Source organism: Lissotriton vulgaris, chromosome 5 (assembly GCF_964263255.1).
Source record: "Lissotriton vulgaris chromosome 5, aLisVul1.2, whole genome shotgun sequence".
NCBI lineage: Eukaryota > Metazoa > Chordata > Amphibia > Caudata > Salamandridae > Lissotriton > Lissotriton vulgaris.
In genome coordinates this window covers 1,734,579,859-1,734,605,866 of record NC_141693.1, presented here as the reverse complement: position 1 = coordinate 1,734,605,866, position 26,008 = coordinate 1,734,579,859, and the positions used below count along the sequence as shown (strand labels likewise).

Below are 26,008 nucleotides of genomic sequence, written 5' to 3'. Positions count from 1 at the left end.
GTTCAACATTTCATTTAGTAAACTACATTAGAAATTGTCGGTGCATTGAGCTATATTTTCAATGCTCAAAATTCCTGCCGGCCCCTCGGTCACATTAAGCAACACGGGGTCAGATCGGCCTCCACTCGGAAGTATGAAGAGACTTCCCAGGGGCGTGGCCTGACAGTCCAGGGTGGACGAGGCTCACCTTGTTCGCTGAGAGCGCTTCGGGGGCGGGGCTTGCTGCTGGTGAGCGGCTTCACATGCATAAGACTCGAAACGCGCCTGTCAACATGAGTGGCATCGCTTCTCCCTGATAACAACTCGGGGGCGTGGCTCTCAGCTGGGGACAACAGGCGCGTCGGCCAATGACAGCGGCGCGGGGCGTGCCCTTCGGCTCTTGTGGGCTCGTGCTGCTCTTAGAGGCGCGCGCCCGGGACTGCTTCAGAGGGTTTCCCTGGTAAGGCACGAGGCTGCAGCCGCCCGTCAACACTGCGCCCCATGGAGCCCGTCAGACGCCCGTGCCACTGCGCAGCATGAGCGGCTCCATGGCCGAGGGCCTCCTGGGCTCGGACCACTCCAAGGCCGCCTTCCTGGAGTACGGAGCGGGCACCCCCTCGCCGCAGGGCCACTACCCCCTGCACAGCTACCACCCCTCCGCCGAGGGGCCCTACGGGGGCTCCGCCTACGGGGGCCGGACCCTCGGGTACCCCTATAGCCCGCACGGACACCCGCAGCACCATGCCAGCCCTTACCTGCCCTACCACCAGAGCCAGCACGGAGGGAGCCTGGGGCACGGGGGCAACAGGCTGGAGGAGGATACAGGTGAGTGCTGAGCCCACCGCACACCTGAGTTTAGTCACTCTTAGCAGTATGCAGGCCTCATCCTTGCAACTGCGCCCTGCCTGTCAGGTGTGCACGCAGGCAACTCACCTGTGCGCATCCCTCTCCCAACACCCCTCCTGTATGTGCAACCCTTGTCCAGCAGTCGTCCTGGAGTCCTTTTCGCCTCCGGTCTCAAGTGCAAGCATCCTAGATCGCAGATGTGGCACTCTGTTCGCCTTTTCCACAAGGGTGTACACATCCGTGCATCTTCACGTGTACACGGCATCCACCTGAGTGCGCTCTCTCTTAGATCTCTCACCTGCGTGCTTCCCTGCACTCTTCTCCTCTTGCACCCCTGACTTGCACGCAGCTACTCATCTAGTTGCCCATTTTGCACCGTCGTGGTCGTCTCTTACACGTAGTGTGTCTCTTTACTATCGCTGTCTAACTAGAGGCATCTTGTACCTGCGGTCTCTCCGGATCCACTGCTGAGACACTGCCCGCCGATCTGGGTGCATTTCCCGCACGCATACTTTATGTAAATCAATTAGCCACGTGTGACGACACAATTTATTGAATTCTTCGTCCTCGGTACCCTGGGCAGCCTTACTTCCAGTGTGCGCCCTGGCATCCTGAGTTGGTCTTGCGCTTTCTCTGTAGTTTCCAAAAACTCCCCTAGGCCCTTTACTGTACTTCATCCTCGACCTTTGACCTCTCTGCGCCTCATGTTCCCACGCTACCTTCCGTCACCTTGGTGTCCCTGGCATTCGTAATTTTTTCCTCCTCTCTATGCTGCTGCACAGACCACAGTAGGGTCATCAATGCGCTATACAAGTGCAAAATACAAAAACTCACTGCACCTCATGACATTGTGCGTCCAATGGAATCCCCCTCCCTTCTTTACCCATGAACCCCAAGACTGTGTGCCCCCCACTCCTCCAATCTCAATGTCCGTCTCTTCTTCGTCCAAAAACCTACGTGATCTCCGCGCTAGCCCCCTTTGAGAGGTAAGGGTACATGCTGTTTCACGCGGTGGCACATGGTCTGTCACGACCTCTGTGCACCCCACACCCATCAGAAAGTACCCACAGCCTGCCTGACCCCCACTCGCCAGCGCCCGTCCAGCCACGGCCTCTGCTTCTCCTCACCTTATTGAAAATGTTTTTTTTACAAAGTCCAGATGTTTCCCTCACCAGGGCCTGCCCCGGGATTCATGGGCTGTGAAAGTTCGCCTCTAAAACGCGTATTGTGTTTCCCAGTTGCACAAACAGTGTTATTATTTATGACTTTAATTCACAGGAAAAACACGCGTCCGAATGTGTTAATTCAGGGGCGGAGTGAGAGGTCTGCGCGGCGCCTGTCACTTACCAGGGACAGCACAGAGGCCACTTTCAGGCCAAATTAAATGTGTATTAATTTTCTCTTAGATAAGACCAACTGTAAAAAAACAAAAACGGTTTAATGTTTTATTTGAATTTACCCGTCAGGAATTTCAAACCGGTTTTTTCTTTTCATAGCCTCCGTGTCATTCTTGAAGCGTCCTGTATTTAGTGAATTAAAGTTGCGATTGCTCAGGTGCAGACTCTCAGAAATATAATTTACGAGCTTCCTTCTATGAGATATTACGTCACACTTCTGTTTCCAAATAAACACGCACGTTGTATTTTTATTGGCGTGATTGTATAGCTTCAAATATCACTAGACATGCGTTTCGCGGTGCTATGTTGTATTCGAGCTGTGTCCCTATGTCAAGGAGAAACGGATTTGCTACCTGTCACTTTAAATTCCAAGGTGTTATTTCTACATCCGTTTTTGCAGCGGACATGTGTTGCCTGCGAATCAAACGATATATGTAATTGGAAAAAGATGCATTACTTTTTGGCTTCTAGTATTTTTTTGTAAGTGGTGTTGCTACTTTGGGGCCATGTTCTACGTTAGAGTCCTTGTGTATGTATATACATTTGCGCAAAACTATACATAAATTGCTAGTGCCACAAATCCTAAATCAATATATGTCACTATGCAAAAAATTGTATACAATCATCTTAACTACAAACTGTGTGTGTGTGCATGCATAGTGCTCAGTTATGTTTTTGCAGTTGCAAACTCTTAAAGTGTGTTGTTCAGCTCAGCGTGACCGGCACAGTATTTTGAGGGGCGTTACACCTCCGCGAGCTATGGTTCTTTTCACTGTGCACCATGGTGTGTGCCAGCTTGTATTGCTTTGTTGGTATCACGTTATTTATTTACTTTCTCAGCTCCGTGTATGCCAGGTGGGCGCCTGAATTAAAGCGCTCGCCTTGAACACTGTCTAAGGGGTCTGCTAAACCATAGCCGTGGGAAGTGTTGCGTCTGTCCTGGGACTCTTCTGGGGGCATCCTGGTCCAGGGGCCATTGCTGTTGCTCTGGGACCCATGTGACGTCATGCCACACCACACCAGGTCCGTGGGGTGTCTCTGTGGTTCTCCGGCACCTGCACTAGTGCAAGCCGAAATCATATTGGTTCTGGGGTCCATGGCACTCCACGTCCGTGGGGTGTCCCAACGTTTCTGCGACCACTGCACTAGTGCAAACCGGAGTCACACCGGTTCTAGACCCATGGCACACCACACCAGTTCCGTGGCATGTCCCTGTGGTTCTGCGAGCACTGCACGGGTGTAAGCCGGAGTCACACCGGCCCTGGGGCCCTTGTGACTTAGAGAACCCGTATGAGGAGGTGATGGGCTCGCCTAACTTGTGTGTGAGAGCGCGCGCGCGCCGAGAGTTTCTCGCGCAAACAGGACGCGTAAAGCCGGTGCCACAGCGCGAGCCACAGCGATCTGTGTTCTATCCGCGCTCCAAAGGTGTAAGGTGCGATCCGAACAATAGTGCATCACAAGCACAGGACATTGGTGTGCATCCAAAGTATAGCAAAACACAGCGTTTACTACAGCACAAGTATATTTCTCACACTGTGTAGCTCATTGCATTGTAAATAAAATATAGCATTGCGCAGTAAATCACACGTGTAATGTATTACATCGTGTACTACGTCCCAAGCCTGGTGTATTCCATGACGTATTGTACATTCGAATCATAGACATGGTCTCGTGCTGCAAGTTTAGTGCACTACATTGTATATTATTTAGCAAATACCGTTTAAAACATAATGCCGTATGTATATTTCCAAGAATATTACAATACATTGTGCTTTCCGTTGCAAAATACATCACCTCAAGTTGTTCACTTCTTGATGTAGTGTGCCACAGAATATTTCGTGCAAAGTAGATTATAGGGGCCCGTTCATGACGCGTTTGGTACATTAGTGTGCAGTATATTGGATTAAACATGTATTTAACCGTGTTGTACCTTCCATTTATAGTGCATTACAATTGTGCTGCATTGTGTATTGTGTTGTAAATGTAGAACATTTCTCGTACTGTGCATTATATATTGTGTGGTACATTATACTTACAACATTTTGTTGCTTAATAACTTACACTGTGTAATTATAGTACACACTTCCCACAACAAACTACAATTTGAGTAAATTGCATTGTATAGCACGTTGCAAGCCTCGTATATTACCTTGCGTTGCGCGTTACATACACTTCTAAAATGTAGGACGCATAGGTGACATTGTGCAGTACATTTCCAGGGTATTTCCCGTGTAACCCGATTCACGCCGCCTGCCTTTGTAGTTTAGTGCCGGCATTTGCATATATGTTTCCATGAATAATATTTGCGCGCTGTTGGGTCGTGTTTTACAGCGCGCACTGCTCTGGTCGCATCGCTGGCATGTGATGTGGTAAGCACATCTGTTCGTGGTGCCAGGTTTACATGTGTGCCCCTCTTCTAGCACCAGACTGTAAGAGGACATGCGAACACGCGTTGGCGCATTGCCCAGCCATCGAAAGGGGTCTAATTTCAGCCGTATCTTCTTTTTATTTCACCGCTTGTGCGTGCGTTCGGATTGGGGAGTACAAGACTCAGAGCTGTGGGGTTCATTTGGGGCCGTTATATGGCTCGCCTTTTGGAAGCCGGCGCCGATTTACACCCGGTGAGGTATTAATACCAGCAGACCCAGTGCGTGGGCATATGCATACATTTATAATTCATTTAGCCCCTGACTCGCCCGGGCATCCATGTATGAACTGTTATTCCTTGCGTGCGTTTTATTCTGCACTCCGAAACAATCCCATCTCCACCCTCAAGGCACAACTTGGGATCCATCTCTATAAAGCCATATTTTACGTTGAGTCCCTGCTGTGTTTTTTTTTACCACGGGCGAGGGCGCGTGAGCAGCGTGTCCATGCGTCGCTGCGCAGTGTAAACCCCTGTGCTCGGGAGTGACTCCCCTCCAGGGGCTCCAGCTAGAGGTGCGTGCAGACATCCTTATGTGCTGCGCCAGACTGTCCCTTCCGGCCACGGCAGAGTTTGTACAATAATAAGCGCCGGGCTTCAAAGTTCTCAGAAACCGGCCGCCAGCGCTACAGAGTGCCGGGCTTGTAAATACCGAGGCTGCCGCCTCTTGTCCCGCCTTGTGCCTCCTCTGTCCCCCACAAGACACTCCTGCACCCTGTCGTTCTCTCCCCTAAAATCTTTCATCCCTTCTGTCTCCTTTTGTTCCTCTTTCCCATAGAGCTTGTCCTCTCTTTATGCCTTTCTCTCCCTTGATCTGGTTCAAAGTGTGAAATTCAAAAATATGTTCCGGCGCTCAAAAAGAAGTGCCAGTGGACCACACCATCTTAAATTAAGCACTCCTTCTGGCTTTCTTGTGGATGTAGCTGCGCAGTCAGGGGTTTATATCTCAGCGAGGCTCCCGTTCTAGTGTAGAGAGTTATGTGACAGTGATAAAGACGCTGTGGACAGTTTGTGGGCCTTGTCTACAAAAAATGTTGGCTGTGGGGCCGTGAGTTGGGGTTACTGGTTCAAAAGTGGGGCTCGATTAATCGTAAAATGGGTTAGACGGGGTTCATTGTAGGGCCAGGCCCGTGTTCACGTAAGTGACCTGGATGTGAACAGGGCCGGCTCTAGGCTCATGGTGGCCCTGGGCAGGGAGCATAGGTAGGGGGCCCGGATGAGGGGGTCCGGGCAGGGCGGAGCGTGCAGGCCAGTAAAGAGGGGAGGGGGTCAGGGAGTTTAGAAGTGGAACAGAGCCAGAGGCCGCCAAATCCCTGCCAGGGGCCACCACGCAAATATGTATCCATCCTCAGAGGATTAATATATTAAGGATATATATTGGCGTGGTGGCCCCTGGGGTTTGGTGGCCCTGTGCAGGTGCACAGCTTGCACATGCCTAGAGCCGGCCCTGATGTGAAGGCCGGCGGGTGCGTCTATAGCCAGCGAGTTAAAGGCGCTATGGATAGGCTATTCCATTTAGCATGTCGGTGTTTTTTTTAGTTTTTTTTTTAGCGATGTACATGTTTCTACAGTTAGCAAAACAGTGTTTAGTTGCTATAACATATAGTACAGACTCTGTCGTCTGATTTCAGTATCTAAAAATCTGCCGGGTCGCCCGGACTCCCTATGTAATGTATGGAGGGATTATATTTCACAGCCTGTATGGACGCATTTACGGAAGAACGCGCGCATTGTCGCGTAGGTGTAGGCGTTTTCAAGAGCTCTGTGGGTGGCTGTAAGCGGAGGAATACGTGTATATATATATATATATATATATATATATATATATATATATAGTTGAACTGCGCCTACATTTTAAAGTCAACATCTTCGTGTCCTGCGCCCGCAGAAGCGCTCATCCTGCGGCCCCCCTTCATTGCCATAAGCGCTCGACTATGTGCAGAATGAATATAACACACAGCCGGGAGTTCTTTGCATCTTGTGCTGGCGAAGAAAAGGTGTCTGGAAAGATGTGCGGTTGGGTGTTTTGTGTGGGCGCTATATTATGTAGAGCCTTGCAGATGCCACGGGGTGACGTTTCTGTATAGAAGGCCCCAAGTACCCTATATGTCAAAGTCGATGTCCGTATATATAAGCCTACAGACTATGTTTTATCGAACTCCCATTTGATACATGGGTATGGTGGAGATTGGCGTCCTTTATGCTGTATATACCGAAGGAGGGAATGGACCACCCGAAAGACGCGCTTTATCTTTTCTAAGGAATGATTTATAAATGGATACCTAGCTTTGGCTACATACACCTTTAGCGAGCACTGATCTTTGTTTTGCTGAGGGAAAGCCCAGTATGTAGGTGAAGTTATTCACAGGTGACTAGAGTGATGGAGGGATGCATGCACGCGTTGCGATGCTTGACAGCAAAGCATAAGTGCTTGCGGGAGACAGGAGGCCCCTGTGAATTCATCTGATTTATTGAATATACATGTTTAGCTTGATAAATGTATACGTTGGTGTCCTATATATGCAACAGCTTAGCAGCGCCGTTGTTTTTTTTTTTTGCACTTTATAAATGCGGATTGGATTGATTGAACTAATGGGTATTTGCGAAATGGTAGAGGGCCCTGATGTATCTAAGGAAATGTAAACATCGTTAGAATTCTGTATGGATAAATGCAAATTATGATATTTCTATAGATAGGCAGGAGGTTACGTCAGAACGTGCTCTATGTTTTATTGATACCCACATCACACTCAGCCTATTAATGCACGCATCATGAGCGCTGCTTTATAAAAGTGGTGGGTATGTATATGGGCGAGTGAAAGACCCACTATATACAAGTGATTTATACAATATTTGTTTTCACTCCTGATAAATGTATGCGGGGCTGTTTTGTAAACGTCTGATGCCCAGGTACGGGCTGAAGAACCGTGATTTGTAGGCGGTCACTTTTTGAAGTGGACACACGTGAAAGGTGTCATTTTTTTCTTCTAACGGGGGTGTTTGTATATGCACGGGGCGGGGTACCTGTGCCCTGATCTGTTTGATCTGTAGTTTTTTATATAGTGCGAACTTACCCGAAGGTATCAGAGCGCTTCTGTCTGTGCCCAGATTTCGTGGTGCGTACACGTACACAGGTGTCGAGTTTTTATGTAGCAGCGCATGTTTTGTTATCCACCAGGTGATGTGTGACTATCTGTGCAGTCATTTCTCGGTGCCCAGATTTTGTTGTGGTTACCTGTTGAGGGTCTCGTGTTTTTATTTAGCACCTGTTGTGTATTTATAAACGCGTAGATGTTAAGTGCATCATGTGTGCAGTGATTTGTCGGGGTCCACAATGTGTTGTGGGTACATGTAAAAGGTGTCGTATGTTTATGTGGCTTTGGATATTTATGCGCGTGGGGGTGTTTGATGTCTCTGTGCAGTGATCTGTCGGTGGTCAGATTTCGGTGTATAAATAGTGCCCTGTTTTATCTAGCAATCGATATGGTTTATGTACGTGGTGATACTTGGTGCATCCGTACAGTGTTTTGTGGGTGTCCAGATTTAGTGGTGGGTGCATGTAAAAGGTGCCGTGTTTAATTGAAACACTGGATGTTCATTTATGTGCTAGTTGATATTTGGTGCATGTGTGCCGTGATCTGTTGTGGCCGGACTTCAGGTGGATCTAGGTAGTCATGCTTGTTTAGCAATGAATGTTTATGCACTGGTTGATATTTGGTGTGTGTGCGAAGTGATTTCTCGGCGACCAGACCTCCAGGTTTTATAAGCAGCCCTCTTTCATGTAACAGCGGGTGTATATTTTGCGCGCGGTGTCTCTGCGCAGTGATTTGTCGGTGGCCAGACCTCCGGGTGGTATAGGCAGCCCTCTTGCATGTCACAGCGGGTGTTTATTTTGCGCGCGGTGTCTCTGCGCAGGGATTTGTCGGTGGCCAGACCTCCGGGTGGTACTTAGCAGCCCTCTTGCATGTAACAGCGGGTGTTTATTTTGCGCGCGGTGTCTCTGCGCAGGGATTTGTCGGTGGCCAGACCTCCGGGTGGTACTTAGTAGCCCTCTTGCATGTAACAGCGGGTGTTTATTTTGCGCGCGGTGTCTCTGCGCAGTGATTTGTCGGTGGCCAGATCCTGTCCAGATAAGCTCTGCAGACAGATTTATAGCCCGCCGCAGCGGCGTGTGGTGTGCTCCGCGGTGGTGCTCTGCTGTCCTAGGATGCGAGGCGAGGCTCCGGGTGGAGATGATAACAGCTAATCACAAAACAAAACATATCACTGCAATCACCGCCGTGAGAGGCCGGCGAGTTGACACTGGGTGTGGACGAGCTGCGCTTCTGTGGTGTTTCTCTCGCTCTTCGCGCTTCACTCGCCGGGACAGGGTGTTTCGGGCTCGCGTCGTGGTCGTGGACAGCAGATGCCTTAAAGTTACGGTTTGTTTGTGTGATCTGTACTTTTCCACTTCACGGTGCAGTGTGATTCCCTGGATCGCTGGATTCGAACAGCTGACGACAGTTATGCGATGACTGGTTTTTAATGGAGGTTTAAACAAGTGAAATTAGGAAATCCCAAAGCCTTTGGCCGTCGCGGTGCTTCTTAAAGTTCGTTCGAGCCCGCAGCACATTGCACTGGTTGGTATGTGTCTCTGGGTGCAGCTCATTCCACACTACAAAGGCTTCTAGACGCTTCAATAGCCAACTAAATATTTTTGCATTATTAACAAAAATCGTTGCATTGAAAACAGACATCTGGTCTGCTGTCCACGTATCAAGATTCCAGCTTTAGTTAGAAAAAAAATCTACCACCGATGTCTGGATTTGTCTAATCTCCTTTTGGCCTTCCATACAGGAAATGTCACAGAGGAATCTCACAGAACCGAATCTAGTTAATGTCAGCTTTTGATGCTGCGTGTATTTTTTGCCTCTCATTAAACTGATATGAGCTATACAGCTCATGTGAGTCGTCCTGAAAGAATACGAGTTTAGGTTGTTTCGCTAAAGGGGGTTTATTCGGCTGCACGAAGCCTTATTCGTGAGAGCGCCTCCTTTTATCAGCCCTTAAAACAAGCGCGCGGAGGTTATAGTCTTTTTTCCCAGAGATGTTTGTACGGGGACACTTGTTTGACTCTGTTCTGCGTATCCGTTTAGCTTTTGGAACTTGTCTACCTCACTACCGCCTATATTTTATTCTCACCCCTCTCAGCTGCTACATGGACCGTCATCTGAAAGCAGGGCCGTATGTCAGACACAGGCATCCACGAAATATATGATATATTCTAAGGAGTGAACGAGAAGTGAAACGACGCGGTAGAAAGGGGTCTTCCCCGGATTTTGACGCTTCGCACATCCTGACGTCAGCGTGGCGCTAGATCGGCCTTTTAAATTTCCTCCAATGGGGATGGGAGTGTAGGTGCTCCCCCTAACCCACCCATCACTGCCGCTGACCGCTCCAGAGTCTCCAGAAACCAATGATCCTCACGCACACCCTGGCTATAAGCGACAAGGCTGTCCTTGTCCAGCCGGCGCTGCTGGGCTGTCTATCAGCAGGCGGCCTCGGGTATCCCCACCCCTACCAGTGACAGCAGCTCTTTAAAAACATGAACCAGGGTGGGCTGGGGTCTGTGTGCTGGCTTCACTGGGGTTCAACGATACACACGTGCACAGTACAGATGGCACAGGGTGGGGTGGGTGGGGGGGGGGTGTTGCTGTGGCTCGAATGTGTGGTAGCATGCAGAGCAAGGTGGCGGTGGCAATGGCAGGGAGTGACGTCAGCAGAATAGATTGTTGGCATGGGGTGGCTTGGGCATTAGTGATGCCAAGGAAGTGATGTCAGCAGAGCAGCTGTTGGTATTATTATTATTATTATTATTATTATTATTATGCTGTTTTATTACGCGCTCAATTAATGCTGGAGTATCCTGGCGCGAAAAGAAAAAAGAAAACAGGAAAAGAGGAATAGGCTATACAGAGAACTAAAAAGCCAACCTGAACAAATGGGTTTTCAAGGCTTTTTTAAATGGACCAAAGTTCAGGGTAGCTCGCAAAAATAGTGGAAGGTCATTCCAGGCAGAAGCGGCCTTCACCGCAACCGACTGCCCTCCCAGCCGAGAGCGCTGAAAACGTGGGACCTGCAGCAGGTGTTGGGCGGCAGAACGCAAAGGTCTGTTGGGAGAGTAACGGCTAAATCGTTTCATCAAATAGGCAGGACCATGGGCGTTTATAGCTTTATGCGCCAGTGTAAGAATTTTAAAAACGATCCGTTGTGGCACTGGCAGCCAGTGCAATCTCTGCAAATGGTTCTTTACACTCACACGGCTACAGATGTTGCATAGAAGTCTGGCAGTAGCATTTTGAATTACTTGGAGACGCCTCACCAAATAGGCCGGGGAGCCGCTCAGCAAGGCATTGGCGTAATCAAGACGCGAGATAATCAATGCCCTCGCTACTGACTCTCTTGCTGTGGAAGGAAGATAAGGAAAGAACTTCCGTAGCGCTTTAAGGGTCCCAAAGCAGCACCCTCTCAGTTTCTTAATGTGCGCCTCGAACCGGAGGTCTACTCTAAACCAGACCTCTAAGTTCTTAGCGGGAACATTTACTGAACAGGGCATCGGAAAGCCAGCTGGTCAGAGTGAATCTCTAAAACTAGGGGGAAAATGGCCATACAACAAAATTTCTGTCTTATACTCGTTACATTTCAATTGTGCAGCGGCTAACCAATTGAAAACTGAGGAGAGACAAGACTGAATCAGAGTTGTGTCAAGAACATCACTAGGCCACGTAAAAAGCAGCTGCGTGTCATCAGCGTAGGCGATAATTTTGGCCCCCAGCTGTTCGGCCATCTTTATCAAGGGGGTCAGATAGACATTAAAAAGCAGGGGGCTCAATGTAGAGTCCTGAGGGACCCCCGTCGAAAGAGGCTTGGCCGTAGATGTAAAGGGGGGAAGCCAGACCTGCTGGGATCTGGACCGACAGAGGCTGCTGGCCTAGTGTTTGTTAGTTGGGTTGCGGGGGGTGGGGGGGGGGGGGGGCAGGAAGTGATGTCAGCTGGAGAGACGATTGGCCTGTTGTTTTGTGAGAGATGCAGTGGTGATGTGGACAATAGTAGCAAGAGTGGGCAATAGATATCCAGGGGATGTCCAACCAAAGAAATGGCTCAAATAAGGATGACATGGAATGAATATCATGGAAATATCTGTGTTCCCCCGTGTTTCCCCACCCTCTATGAAGCTATGTTGGCTAATTAGTGTGAATCCTGAATATGTATAATTGTACCTGCTAACTGTACCATCCCAAACTCATGTTTGATACCTGTAGGAGTTTTACTGTCTCTGTCATGCTACTGTATACTTGAACTACTGCTCTCAATATAAAGAGTTATAAAAAATAAAAGAGTGGGCGATAGGTTGGTTGATGGCCGGGGTTAGTGCTTGGCAAGAAGATATGTTTGTTATCAAGAGTTTGGTTGTGGAATTGGACTGATTTAAGCCGTTGCTTTAGATGGAGGCCTGTTATAAGCTATCATGGAAGTGGGTCTCTTCAAACAGACTATAAGGTAGCGACAGGGGAAGAGGGTCAGATACATTTTAAAGCCTGGGCAAAATTTCTCAGGACCCTTTCTTCCAAGGGACCCTCTGGGAAGGTGAACTCTCTCTCTCTCTCTCTCTTTGGCGCACATTTGTTTATTTCTATATTTCAGCCTCTCTCCACTGCCTACCTCTGTCTCTCTTTTTCCAGTGTCATCTTAATGATTTTGGGGTCCCGGAAAGGCATACTTTATTTTTGTGACCCCATTTTTGAAAGTTTGTTTGGTATAATTCGGTCTTCTATAAGCAGAAAATGAGTACTAAAATTCAAAGTTATTGCGAACAAAGGCCCCCAAAACATGTCTTCTCCAGGGCCTCAAGATGACACTGGGGAGGATGTTCTCATCCCCATGTCCCTGATGTAATGCTTCCCTTTTCTAATCTGAAATCACCACCACCTCTGCAGAAGTAATGGCATGAGGGACAGTCCAGGAGCAGATTGGTCGGCAATGTTTAAAGTCATTTTGTGATAAATTGTACTCCCTTTCAACCAAGGGCATAGCTTTGGGGGTGAGGGGTGTTTGGGGTGTTACACCCCCCCTAATAAATGTATTTTCTGATGAATAGTTGGGTACAGGTGCTTTTAATAGGTTTTAGTGAGGTGTCTGTGGAATTTCACCTGGGATTTTTGCATGCACACACTGAGAAATACACAGACACACACAAACACACACACACACATATGCTCTCTCGTCTCTGTCTTGAGAAACCTAATAAATGTTGATAATTTATAGTACACATACCAATCCGCATTTCTTTTCCTTTCCACTGCCCCTTAAGTCCCTCTCATCTGCCCCACTTATCGTAGAATGTATCTTAACATTATATGCTAGCGTGATTGTCGGGAAATCTGAAGCTCACACCCCCTCAATCTTAATGACCAAGCTACGCCCCTGAACCCAACTCCTTAGTCACTTACAATTTCCACAACAAAAATATCTCATACACGAGTCATAAAAATCATTTACTGCAATAATATCAATATGCACCGTATCACTATTACAAAAATTGGCAAATCATGCGCCTACTATTTTAGTATGAGAGCTAAAAGTGTAAACCTCACCAGCTCTATAATAGTGGATTTTAACATCTAGATAGTAGATGCAGGTGGTTGATAATGCACTCGAAATTGTGTGTTCCAGACGTCTTTGTTGTACATATGACACAGAAATCCTTTAATTGCTGATTTTATTACTCATCTGTGCATATACTTTAGCTGCATCCTTTCAAGTGTGAAAAAAGTAATAAAGTGCCAATATGTCATTTTGTGTGTGTCTCTAAGATAGAGCAGAGTTAAACATCCTCTATAAAAATCAATGTTAGTGCAGGTCACAAATTAAAAAATCCTGTTGGAGCCTACAAAAACAGATGTAACAATCCAGCGCTTCCACAGAATTGTTGAATAAAACCACAAACGTCTAAAAAACTTGGCATAATATTAACATTTTTGTAACACCTACAGTGGTGGCTGCCTCTGTACCGGGGTGGTGGAAGGAGGAGGCATGAATAAAAAATAAACGTACCTTCTTCGCCGCCGCACGTCTCTCTTCCGTCCTCGCTCTCTGCCACAGGAAGTTCCCAGGCTCCTGGACTCTTGCAGCCATTCACTACGCTGCAGGAGCAGCGTCGTGATTGGTCTTAGCGGCCAGTACCTGGGAGGCTGGGATGTTCTCCACTGAGCTGTTCAACACAGACCAGTGGAGAACATGCCAAGTGCGCATGACTGTTTGGCCGGCCCCAGAGGACTGGCCAAGCCGTCATGCACACTTAGGGAGGGAGTTCAAACCACTCATGCTCCCTCTGAAGGTGGCGAGCCAGCTCTGCCCGACTTGGCTGGAGTCCTGCAAAGATAAATAAAATAATAATAACTTCTTGTTAATATTATTGTCTTTTTCTTTTGCATTGCTCAACGAGCAGTGGGGCGACGCTCACCCGCCTAAGCGGATGAGCCGTCACTGAACACCTCACCTTTCATTGACAGCCTTATCCTCAATTGATGTTTCCGCCACTTCTGCGAGTCCTACAGTGATGGGTCGTTGCACTGTCTGTCTGAGGCATTCTAACAACGTGTATCTTGATTTCATCTTACCCCCTGCTTTGCTCTACGCTCTATACTTGATATATGACCCTAGTGTGTGTCAACCCACAGAACTGTAGCGGACAGCTGGAGTCACACCTCCCACACAGTTCCCTAAGGTTAAGAGTTGGTACACTTCATTCACAGTAGCAGCCGTTGTTTGATACTGCTGCTAAGCAGAAACAGATAAGAGTCACAACACAGAATGGTGCACCCAAAAAATGGAAAGTCCACGGTCCTTTGTATCTTTATAGCATCAGTTATTGAAATTTGATGTTTCCCATAAAAACATGCCCTTTGTGTGTCATGAGATCGGAAGATTGAGGGAGTAATTGCAACTTTGTGGTACCCAACCTCGCAAGTGAAGGAGCATGGTAGCTACACCTGTAGGCCAGTGGACTATGCATCCTGTGCAAGGATCTGAGTTTCACCCTCTGCCGACCCCACCCCTCTGTGTGCCGATTTTGCCTTTTATCCTTCAGGGCTCATTAAAATGAGAACCACTGAGCTGCGTAATAACAAAGAAGCCCAAATAAACATACTTTATCTGTCAGTAGGGCTAAAAGACCCACTAAGGTGAAGGCGCACTCTAATGAACGCTTGTTTGAATTTTGAATTGTTTTCAACCAAAACGTATTTCTGGCCCTAGTGCATATTTTTCCATTCTTTCCTTGGGTTATAACAACAGCTGGTAAATGTCTAGCACATGTGCTCCGGTACCATATTAATAGAAAAATGCACCATACAAATGCTAGTTATACATGGTAAGCGCATTGTCTCATCCACACGTAAATCTTTCTTTTAACAGTTGAGGAGGACATGGCTTGAAGGGTGTAAAGGCATGAAAGACTGAGGCTTGGAATACCATCTGGCATAGCTCTCCTCTAGATAATTGGCTGTATAGTTTGCAGGGCTAACATTTACCTTCACGCTACGCCCATAAAGTTGTCTAGAAATGACGTGGTAGTTGGGAATTAGGATGGGCCCCAGTTGTGGAGTCCTGGCATAATCCTAATTTAATTCTTTGATAGGACAGAGTATCCTTATTTCACATTGAAAGCCTACAGCACCTTCACCGTTGCTTGCGTACATTACGGTTATCTTTTGATTTAGCCAAGGATGCCCAAGCAGGGGTGTAATGCAGGTCCCTGTAGACACTGCGGAGCAGGGGGGCTCCAAGCAGGGACAGACTGGACTATAGCCTAATCAGGCAGTGACCGACGGGCTGGTCAGACATGTCACTGTGTGGGCCTTTTTTTTGGCCATTTTTGGGTCTGTTTTATGGTCTTCTGGGCTGTTTTTTTAATGCTGATTTCCCTGATATAAAAAAAAATATTGCCTGCAGCAAGTAGAAATCAATGCAATCTTCCATACCTTGCCAAACACTTATACAGCATGTCTTTACAAGTTCAAAAGTTCTCCAATTTCCAAACATGGGCCACCTTTCTGGCTTTATAGTTCATTAATGCAGGCTACTTCTGTTTTTGTGCACTGGTCTATTTTCTGTACCGGTCCGACCCAGCCCCAAGCCCTCCAGGGGTCCCTAACTCTTCAGGGGCCCTCTATTTATTCAAAGTCAATGAATATCTGTGCGATATGGGAGACTCAGAAACCCCTCTTCACATTCTACGCAGTGAAGGGGGGGGGGTTTGTGTGTGTGGTTTTGGCGTGCGGAGGACAGGGCTTCTTTTTGCATTATGCCACTATGCCCAGTAAAGGTTATTAACTAGTAGAATACTAGAGTGGCCCTAATTACGGCCAGCTCTTGGTGCATACATCTTTAGCTCATACTGTATACTTTCTCTAAACTTGACATTTTTGATTTGCTGTAATTTATCTTTATTCCATGAATATTGCACACAATTTACAGCGATACTGGCGCTCTCTAGAGACCTATAGGGGTATGTGTAGTCTAAAGTTTATACAGTATCTCAAAGATAAGCTTACCCCAGTTTTCAGAAGAAAACATGTAAGCTATGTACTGAGGTATCGAACGCAGGTCCTGGAGGGTTGGATGCTTGCCACATTCTCAGGGTAACCATTGTCTATGTAAATATGTTATGTCTAGACCCTCTTGATCTTTACATGCGACCCCGATAAATAGCATTTATTTCTTCCAACTAAACAAACTTGTTAATTAACGTAAAATAAAAGAATTAAAGGTGTCCTGCACCACTTAACATTAGAAACACATTCTTTTTTAAAGACATCTTGCAACAAACATGAAAAAAATGTGAAAGTCTCTACAAAATCCCAAAACTTGCATTTCTTTAACTTGCAGAAGTGCTTCACCTTAGTGTATCAGTTCACTGAGGAGTATTTTTTAAGTGATAGTTTGCAAACATGGATTTAGAAGCATTTATGCTTCCACCAACCTTGGCAACATTGCAAATAGTGAACTAAGGGGTAAGTCAGCTACTATGTTCACCGTCTGTGTGGCCTGGGTTGCTATTATGTAAAAATAAATATTGATGGACAGAATGCTGAACAATGTCCTTCATTCACCACAGTACAGAGATCTGGGTCTAAATCCATAGTTTTTTTTGCTCCCCATGCCATTTCACTTCAGACACAGCCATATTCAAATTAGTCTTGACCCTGTTCTCCATGGGAACAGTCCATCCTGAACTGCCAAGCCAGGTCCTCACTGGACTGGAAACAAGCATCCTAGGACCACCTTCTGGATTTCAACCCTCATCAGCTAGGCTAGCTTGACTCCAGTGGCATTGAGGGCACAGGACCCATGTCTGGGCAAACCCGTCCCACTCGGGGTGACAAATGCAAAAAGAACAATTGATCGACAGAATGCTGAACAATGTCATACATCCAACCTAGTAGATCTGAGCCTAAATCCATTGTTTTTTGCTCCCCATGTCATTCCACTTTAAACCCAGATATATGCAAATCAGTCCTGATCCTGGTCTGGCAGTTCGGACTGGACTGCTCCCATGAGGAACATGATCAAGACTGATTTGTTTATGGCTGAGTCTGAACTGGGGTGGCGAAGTGAGCTGAGGAATGATGATAGATTCAACCCAGATCTGTGACTTGGGGCGAGTGTATGAAAAGTTTCAGCGCTCCGTCCATCATCTTGCTGTGTTTGCGTTGTTCGCCCTAAGTTGGCAGGGTCTGTCCAGACATGGGTCCCTTGCTCACGTTGCCACTGGTTTCCAGATAGCCTGGCTGATGAGGGATGTTACCCGGAAACCGGTCCCAGGATGCTTGTTTCTGGTCCAGGGAAGACCTGGCTTGGCAGTTGGGACTGGACAAAGGAATAGAAGCCCTCATCGATTTCCCTTTAAGACATCTTTTTACTTATGTATAGCATTGCAAATCCCATATTCTGGCCCATTTTGTTCTAGCTGTACCATATCATTCACCCTCAGTCTTTCATCACCCTCTGCTCCATTGGGTTACACGTGCACTTGACTTTTACCCACAGCACAGGGTCCGGCAACACCAAAATTCCCAAAGTTTCACTCAGTTCTCTTAAACTCTTTTCTATTCCTAAACATGTACATTCTCTCTTCTTTTCTCATCACCTCGATCATTACACAGATCTACTTTGGGAGCATCAGCTGAGACAACCCCAACAATCTTTTTCCTACAGTTCTTTGCCCTCCCGTTCCTTTAACAACTCCCTCATCTCTATCACATGGGGACTTCCTAGCCTTCACTCAGTTGTACGCTCAAGCACTGTCACGTTTGGATGTGCACATGGTTTCTTTTTCTTTCTATTACTAAACTTTCCCACTAATCTCAATGGGCACATTGTAGAGCTGCCCTTCCTCTGACGCAGTCAACATAGACAGTCCCATTTTCTACTGTGATGCTCACTGTTCTGCTCCCCCACAGCCTACACATAAGATTAATCTAGCCTAAGCGGGTTCTAATCGGGTTCTCCCCAGTTAAACGTATTGTGCTGAGATTTCCCCACCTCTTCCAATATGGTGCATGCCGATGGTGTACCCTCCAGTGATGACACTGAACCATCACATCCCTCCAAATAGCCGCATAACGCTTCTCGTTGTCACTGAGCGATCCTTTCAACTATCTGCGCTGCCTCAATGTGCACAAAATTATTTCTTTGAGGGAAGGTTCAATCATCAGAAACAATGAAGACATCTTTGGTTGCTTCCTCTATGTTAAACTTGGTTTTGATGCATAAGGAATCGGAAAGAACTCTGCTCCAACAATGGAGTGGCAGGTCACCCCCTACACCCATCATTATTCGCCAGACCCCCATGCCAAGGGCCTGTGCTAGCTTGGTATCCATTATACCCGTGTGGGGGTTGGCTAGAAGGACCTGATGTCAGTGTTCACTCCCAACCCCGTGGCCCTGCAACCTCCATTCAACTCGCTGCAAGCACCCCTTGGAGGGCCCAGTAACAACGCTGTTATATTTATCTAAAAAGAAAAGAATACCATATATAAACCTGAACTCTCCCACAAATCATAACCTCAACCAGAAAGGCTACACTAAATTACAATAAATATGACATAGCGACCGAGTTGTAAGAGAAACATTTGTTAATAACGACAAACCATCAAACAAGGCATTCCCCCAGGACACATCATCAGATAGAATTTCTGGAGCAAAGAGAATTGTCCACTACCCCATCCCTACTCATTCACAATCTTGAGAAACCTCACTTGAACCACAAAACCAAAAACGGGGCGGGGGTTGTTTGTTAAGGGGATGGTGTGCGGGAAAAAGAAAATTCCCTCTGGTTAAGGAGAGGGGCCCCCAGGGAGCAGGCGATGTCCTTAAGGGGAGGAGGAGAGCGGGAAACAGAGACCTGCTCGCAGCCCCTTGTATGGACGGGACTCGCTGTGTTCCTTTGTGCCTGGCCGCGGAAGCACTCCAAGTGCTTTGGGTGCCGCAAACTCCAATGGGAGCCACTCGCCACCCACCTTATTGGGAGGCAGCGGCAGATTACGCCGCCGACCCCCATCTCTTAGGCCCAGCGATGCTGCCATATATGCGGCTTCCACGAGCTTGGGGAGCCTTTGCCACAGTTTCCTTCACTCATTCTCATCCTAAGTGCAGTCTATTCGCAATGCACTATGCACCCCTTTACTCTGCTTAATCCAAATGCAGACAAAGAACATATTGAACCCTATAATTGTTCTAGTTTTCAGTGCCCTGGGTTAGGACTCTCTAAGCTGCACGAAGAGGATCTTAGTACCCATTCCATTCCCACGAGGTAATAATGGTGTGTTGGAATTAGGTAGCCTGGCCTAGGGCAAGACTAACATTCAGAGGCACAGTGTAAAGGTTGCAGACCACCCAAAAGTAATTTCACGCAATAGCACTCAAAAAGAAAACACTACACCAAAATTATATGAAAATACGTACTGCTTTATATAAAAATAATGTTCTCTTTGTTGTCAATTATTAGTAGCTCACATATAAATAGTTCAAAGCAGTTTAGATCACTTTCAGGGTCGGCAATTACACTTTGTACGTTACTAGCAGATTATCACTTTTTAAATTACTAGCAGTCACTGTATTTCTGAATTCTCATCACACTTTTGCATTTGGAGAACCTGTACCTTAGAATCAATAATTACTTTTGAAGCTACTAAACAATTTATCAATAGAATTTCTATGGTGCATTACACTTGCCAGATAATCAATAATGACACTTTCAATTATAACAAATCCATATTCAGCAGGATTAACAGTTTACCTCATCAAGCACTGTGCTTGTTTAACCTGTTAAATTATAGCTTCCTATGACTCTTCAAAGAGATAAAACCAGCACTTTACTTTAGATAAGGCTCTAGTATTCCAGATTTGTAGATATAATCCCCTCTGCCACAGTTGAACCTTAACTCACTAGGAGGACATGTAACCTTTCCCTCTTCAGCAGGCCCCCTCCTCCTATACTCCACTGCAGGCACTGTCTAGAGAGTCTACCCCCACTTCTCCTTACTGTAGCGTGGAGACGATGCCTTCCCAGTCTCCACGCGTCGCTGCTGTCCTGGGGCTCTTTTGAGGGTTCAAAATGCCGATCTCAACACTCCACGCCCAGCACACTGCAGACTCGGCGCTGGCGTGGGGAAACTTCAACCACACACTCCACGCCCAGCACACTGCAGACTCGGCGCTGGCGTGGGGATTCTCACATTCGAGCAATCCTGGAATGCGGGACGACTCCGCTGCTGGCGCCCAGCCCCTCGCTCGCGTTCCTGAGGGTTTCCTCACACGAGCGGACCTGCGCAGGCAAGCGCCGGGTTCCTCCCGCCTCCACCGCCGGTCTCTCCTTACCACGCCCAGCGGCTCCAGTTGACATGCGCGGTAAGAGAGCGTCTCTCCTCAGCGATCGCGCAGGGCAGGGGACGCCTCTTCCTCGCTCCGCCTACCCGGAAACAGTCCGGGGATTCCTCCGCTCCGCACCTTCAAGCTCTCGTCAGTTACGGCGCCACTTGCCTCGCGCCGGTAATGGACAGAACGGCCTGACAGCTCGCCGGTTCCGCTCCTCAGCCTCCACACGCTGGCTCCTTCGCAAAGCGACTCCTTGCTCCGCTACCACAGGTACCAAGAGGGCCACAGAGGGGGGGTTCCCAGGAGTCGGTCAGTTACTGAGGAACAGCTTGAGCAACAGGGGAGGAGGCACCAGGATTAGCCCCACTCAAATTGGGACTCGTGCTAACAGTCTCTTTGGGATTCTTTGCTGGACCAATCTCTTTAGAATCCTTTGCTGGGCAGAGGACCGCACTCCGCAGGCTGCAGTCTCCTTCTCCTTAATTCTTCCCCTCCCAGAAAAGGGGCAAGCTAGGCGCCCAGGGTCTCCAGGAACTTCCCACAGCGGGGCCAAGACAAATAACTAAAAGGGGAGTTGGGGGCTGGACCAAATAGACAGCTTCCAAGTCCAGGAGGTCAATCCAAAGTCCAACCTTTTCCCACCCTTAGCTACCACCTGTCCTCCAGCTGACTTCCACAGGTAGACAAAATGGCTGCCCCGCATTCCGCCTTATATAGGCTGCCCTTCAGTGGTCCAGAATGGACCAGAAGGTTCTGGAATGCCCTATGTTAGGCTATGGCCAAGTTCTGTTGGTGACAGTTGGGGCAGTTGGTGGCCACCATTTTAGGTGGTGCCAACTTTCCTGTCAGAACAGGCCTCTGGACCTGAGGTAAAAAACTATGAGGGGGAGAGGGAACACCTATCCCCCTGGCCAACACCTAAAAAAAGTCAGTAGACACAAAAATTAATAAGGGTTTGAGGGGCAAAAAGGGGACAAAATAAATAAAAATTAGGAGGGACTTCGCCAAAAAGCCAGACAGGTCTAACACGCGTCCCCCCCAGCTGAAAGTGGGGAGAACTACCCAACCCCTTGGGAGTCCTCATCACTAAGGCGGAAATACCTGGAGAGACCGTCTGCATTGGCGGGGTCCACTCCAGGCCGATGTTCCACCCGGAAGTCCATTCCCTGTAGGGAGATGGACCACCTCAACAACTTGGGATTTTCCCCCTTCATCTGCATCAGCCAACGAAGGGGTCGGTGGTCAGTCTGAACCAGGAAGTGCGAGCCAAAGAGGTATGGCCGCAGCTTCTTCAGAGCCCACACCACCGCAAAAGCTTCCCTCTCAATGGCACTCCACTTCTGTTCCCGGGGAAGCAGCCTCCTGGATAAGAAGACTACAGGTTGATCCAGGCCCTCTTCATTGAGTTGCGATAACACTGCCCCAATGCCATGTTCTGATGCATCCGTTTGGACAATGAACTCCTTGGAGAAGTCTGGGGCCCTCAGGACCGGTGCCGCACACATTGCCTGTTTCAACTTTTCAAAGGCTTGCTGACAAGCCTTTGTCCAAACTACCCGTCGAGGTTGTTTCTTGGAGGTGAGCTCTGTGAGGGGCGCTACAATAGTGCCATACCCCTTCACAAAGCGACGGTAGTATCCTGTGAGGCCCAGGAAAGCTCGGACCTCAGTCTGTGTCTTGGGGGGTTCCCAGGCCATAATTGCCTCAATCTTCGCCTGCAGGGGCTGCACAGTCCCCCTACCCACCAAGTGTCCAAGGTACACAACCGACCCCTGCCCAATCTGGCATTTGCTGGCTTTGATGGTCAATCCAGCTTGTCTCAGGGCCTGGAGAACGGCCTGCAAATGCTGCAGATGGTCCTCCCAGCTGCTACTGAAGACAGCAATGTCATCCAAGTAGGCAGCAGAGAAACTCTCCAATCCAGAGAGGACCTGGTTCACCAGCCGCTGAAATGTGGCAGGGGCGTTCTTGAGCCCAAAGGGCATCACACAGAACTGGTAGTGTCCCTCAGGCGTGGAGAAGGCTGACCTTTCCCTTGCTCCATCTGTCAAGGAGATCTGCCAGTACCCTGAAGTGAGGTCAAAGGTACTCAGATATTGGGCAGCTCCTAGCCGGTCAATCAATTCATCCGCCCTAGGGATCGGATGAGCATCAGTCCTTGTCACTGAATTCAGTCCTCGGTAATCCACACAGAACCTCAGTTCAGGTGTGGTGCCCGGGGGTGCGGCTTTTGGCACGAGCACCACCGGACTGGACCAAGGGCTGTTGGAAGGTTCAATTACTCCCAGCTCTAGCATCTTGGCAACTTCTCCATGTATGCTAGCCTTCACCTTGTCAGACAGCCGGTAGGTCTTGGACTTCACTGGTGGGCTGTCTCCTGTGTCCACATCATGGGTACACAGGTGGGTCCTTCCCGGGACAAGGGAGAACAACGAAGAGTACTGCTCCAGTATCTGGCGGCAGTCCTCCCGTTGCTCAGGAGTGAGAGTAGGAGAGAGATTCACTCCCTCCACTGACCCATCCTTCTCTTGGGACGAAAAGAGATCTGGGAGAGGTTCGCTTTCCGCTTCCTCTCCCCCGTCAGTCACCATCATCAGCATGACCTCGGGCCTCTCATGGTGGGGCTTGAGTCGGTTGGCATGCAGCACCCGTAGGGGCTGTCGAGGGGTCTTAAGGTCCACCAGGTATGTGGCCTTACCCTTCTTCTCCAACACCTCAAAGGGGCCTGTCCAGCGATCCTGGAGGGCGCTAAGCTCTCCAGGCTCCATCACCCACACTTTCTGTCCAGGCTCCAGTTCCACCTGGTGAGCATTGTGGTCGTACCACTCCTTCATGACTGCCTGGCTGGCCTCCAAGTTGTCAGAAGCTTGCTTCCACAACTTCGCCATTTGGCTCCTGAAGGCCAGCATGTAGCTCACCACATCCTGGGGGGGTTTCCTGGGAGATTTCTCCCAACCATCCTTCACCAGGCTGAGAGGACCGCGTACAGGGTGCCCATACAGAAGCTCAAAGGGGCTGAAGCCCACTCCCTTCTGGGGCACTTCCCTGTAGGAAAAGAGTAAACAGGGTAGGAGGACATCCCATTTCCTCCGCAGGCTCTCGGGCAGACTTCTGATCATGCCCTTCAAGGTCTTATTGAACCTCTCAACCAGTCCATTCGACTGGGGGTGATAAGGAGTGGTGAACCGGTAGGTCACTCCACACTCCTTCCACATTGCCCGCATGTAAGCTGACAGGAAGTTGGTCCCCCTGTCGGACACAACTTCCTTGGGAAATCCCACTCGGGTAAAGATTCCCATTAGGGCTCTTGCCACTACAGGTGCAGTGACTGTCCTCAGAGGTATTGCCTCTGGGTACCGTGTGGCATGATCCACCAGTACCAGGATAAACCTGTGACCAGCTGCTGTCGGTGGATCCAAAGGCCCTACAATGTCGATGCCCACCCTCTCAAAGGGGGTGCTAACGACTGGAAGTGGTTCCAGGGGAGCTTTTAGCTTCACCCCTGTTTTCCCACTGGCCTGGCAGGTTACACATGTCCTACAGTATGTGTTGGACGCCGCTTTCATCTGAGGCCAGTAAAAGTGGAGGACAAGCTGTGCAAAGGTCTTGTCCTGGCCTAAGTGTCCTGCCAGGGGTATGGCATGAGCCAGTTTCAAAAGAAAGGCTCGGTACTGTTGCGGGACTACCAAGGCCCTCGATGAACCAGGCGAGGGTACCTTGGGTTCACTGTAGAGGAGTCCATCCTCCCAGTAAATATGGTAATGTCCCGTAACATCACCTGCTGCTTGGGCTTCAGCCTGTCGCCTCAGTCCCTCAAGGGTGGGGCACTCCCTCTGCCCCTTACAGAATTCCTCTCTGGTAGGACCTCCCTCCACATGCCACTCCGCAGGGATGGGCAAATCCTCCAGAGAGTCTACTTCCCCCTCCACGGACTCCTGGTCCACCACCGCAGGTGGCCGATCTGTCTCATGGGGTGTGGAAGCCGGAGCAGGCTTTCTCTGTCTCCGGGTCTGTCCCTTCTTAGCAGCGGGTTGGGCCATTGTTCCAGGCTCCAACCCAGGCGAACTCCCTCTCCGGGCAGTCGCAGCCCGTGTGCTGACACAGGCCCAGTCAGGTGTACCCAGCATCGCAGAATGCGTCCGGTATTCCACCTCTCTCCAAGTGTTGTGTTCCATGTCATTCCCCAACAGACAATCGACTGGCACGGCAGGGCTTACGGCAACTCGAAGTGAACCTGCAACCCCCTCCCACTCAAAGGGAACCTCAGCCACTGGATAGTGGCCCATTCTGCCGTCAGCCATCGCGGCGGGGTGGAGTACATTAGGAACAACCTGCTCTGGGGACACCAGCTGACTTCTCACCATAGTCATGCTGGCTCCTGTATCCCTCAGAGCCTCCCCTCTCTGGCCATTGATGGTAACCCATTGCCCATACTTTGTAGTATTTGGGGGCACCTGGATCTTTGGCACCATCTCCCGCTCTCCCAGGGACACTAAGGTGACACCCGCCCACTCACCCCCCTTATCTAAGGGCATCTCCTCCCCGAGCGCTACACTAGCTACTCCCGGTGACTTTCCTCCGGTGGGAGGGGGTGGTCTCTTTGGGCATCTGACATCTCCCTTATAATGTCCAACGCCACCGCATTCAAAACAGTGGAGAACCCTGGGCTGCTGGCTCTGGCCAGGATGAGGGTTCCGGGGCGGGTTTGCCCTAGGGGTGAAACCTGCTCCCTTCCCTTGGAAGTTATTTTGGGGACCTTTAGAGAACTCTTTCTTTTTCTCCCCCCCCTCCTTCTTCTGGGGGGCGCCCTGTCCGGCTTTTTGAGATTCCCCTCCAGTCCCCTTGGAGGACACCCGGGTACTTGTCCAGATGTCCGCCTCCTCTGCAAGCTTCCGGGGATTGGTCAGCTTGCTGTCTACCAGGTGTTGGCGCAGCTCGGGAAAACATTTCTCGAGGAGGTGTTCTCTCAAAAACAGATCGTACAGCCCCTCATAATCCTTTACCTCACTGCCCTTGACCCAACCCTCTAAGGCCTTTCTGGCGTAATCAAGGAAGTCCACCCAGTTCTGAGTACCCATCTTGTGGCTCCCCCTGAACTTCTGTCGGTACCTTTCTGGGGTGAGCCCGAACTTCCTCAATAACGCCAGCTTCATGGTGGGGTAGTTTGTCTGTTCCTCTGGATCCAGGGCCAGCAAGGTGTCCCGACCAGCAGGAGGCATGTACTTGTACAAACTACCCCCCCAGTGCTTCTCCTGCACTCCATGAACCTTCAGAGAAACCTCATAAGCGGCCAGCCACTTAGCTACATCGTCCCCCTGACTGAAGCTCGCTATCAGGTCCTTTGGGATATAGGGTTTGGTCTCCCTGGCTGACTCTTTCGGTTCGCTGCCACCATTCCTAACAGGAGAGGACCCCCGTTGCAGACTTTGGAGCTCCAGTTCCT

At 49.1% G+C, this 26,008-nt stretch overlaps 1 protein-coding gene across 1 annotated transcript in view; it reads left to right on the top strand.

Annotated features, from left to right (window-relative positions):
- Positions 1 to 428: 428 nt before the first annotated feature.
- The window catches only part of DLX4 (distal-less homeobox 4), a 59,240-nt gene continuing 33,660 nt past the window's right edge, over positions 429 to 26,008 (top strand). Inside the window, exon 1 of the mRNA XM_086923969.1 lies at positions 429 to 804. Within this exon, the coding sequence (XP_086780095.1) occupies positions 516 to 804 (289 nt within the window). The 5' untranslated portion in view covers positions 429 to 515. The remainder of the gene's footprint in view (positions 805 to 26,008) is intronic.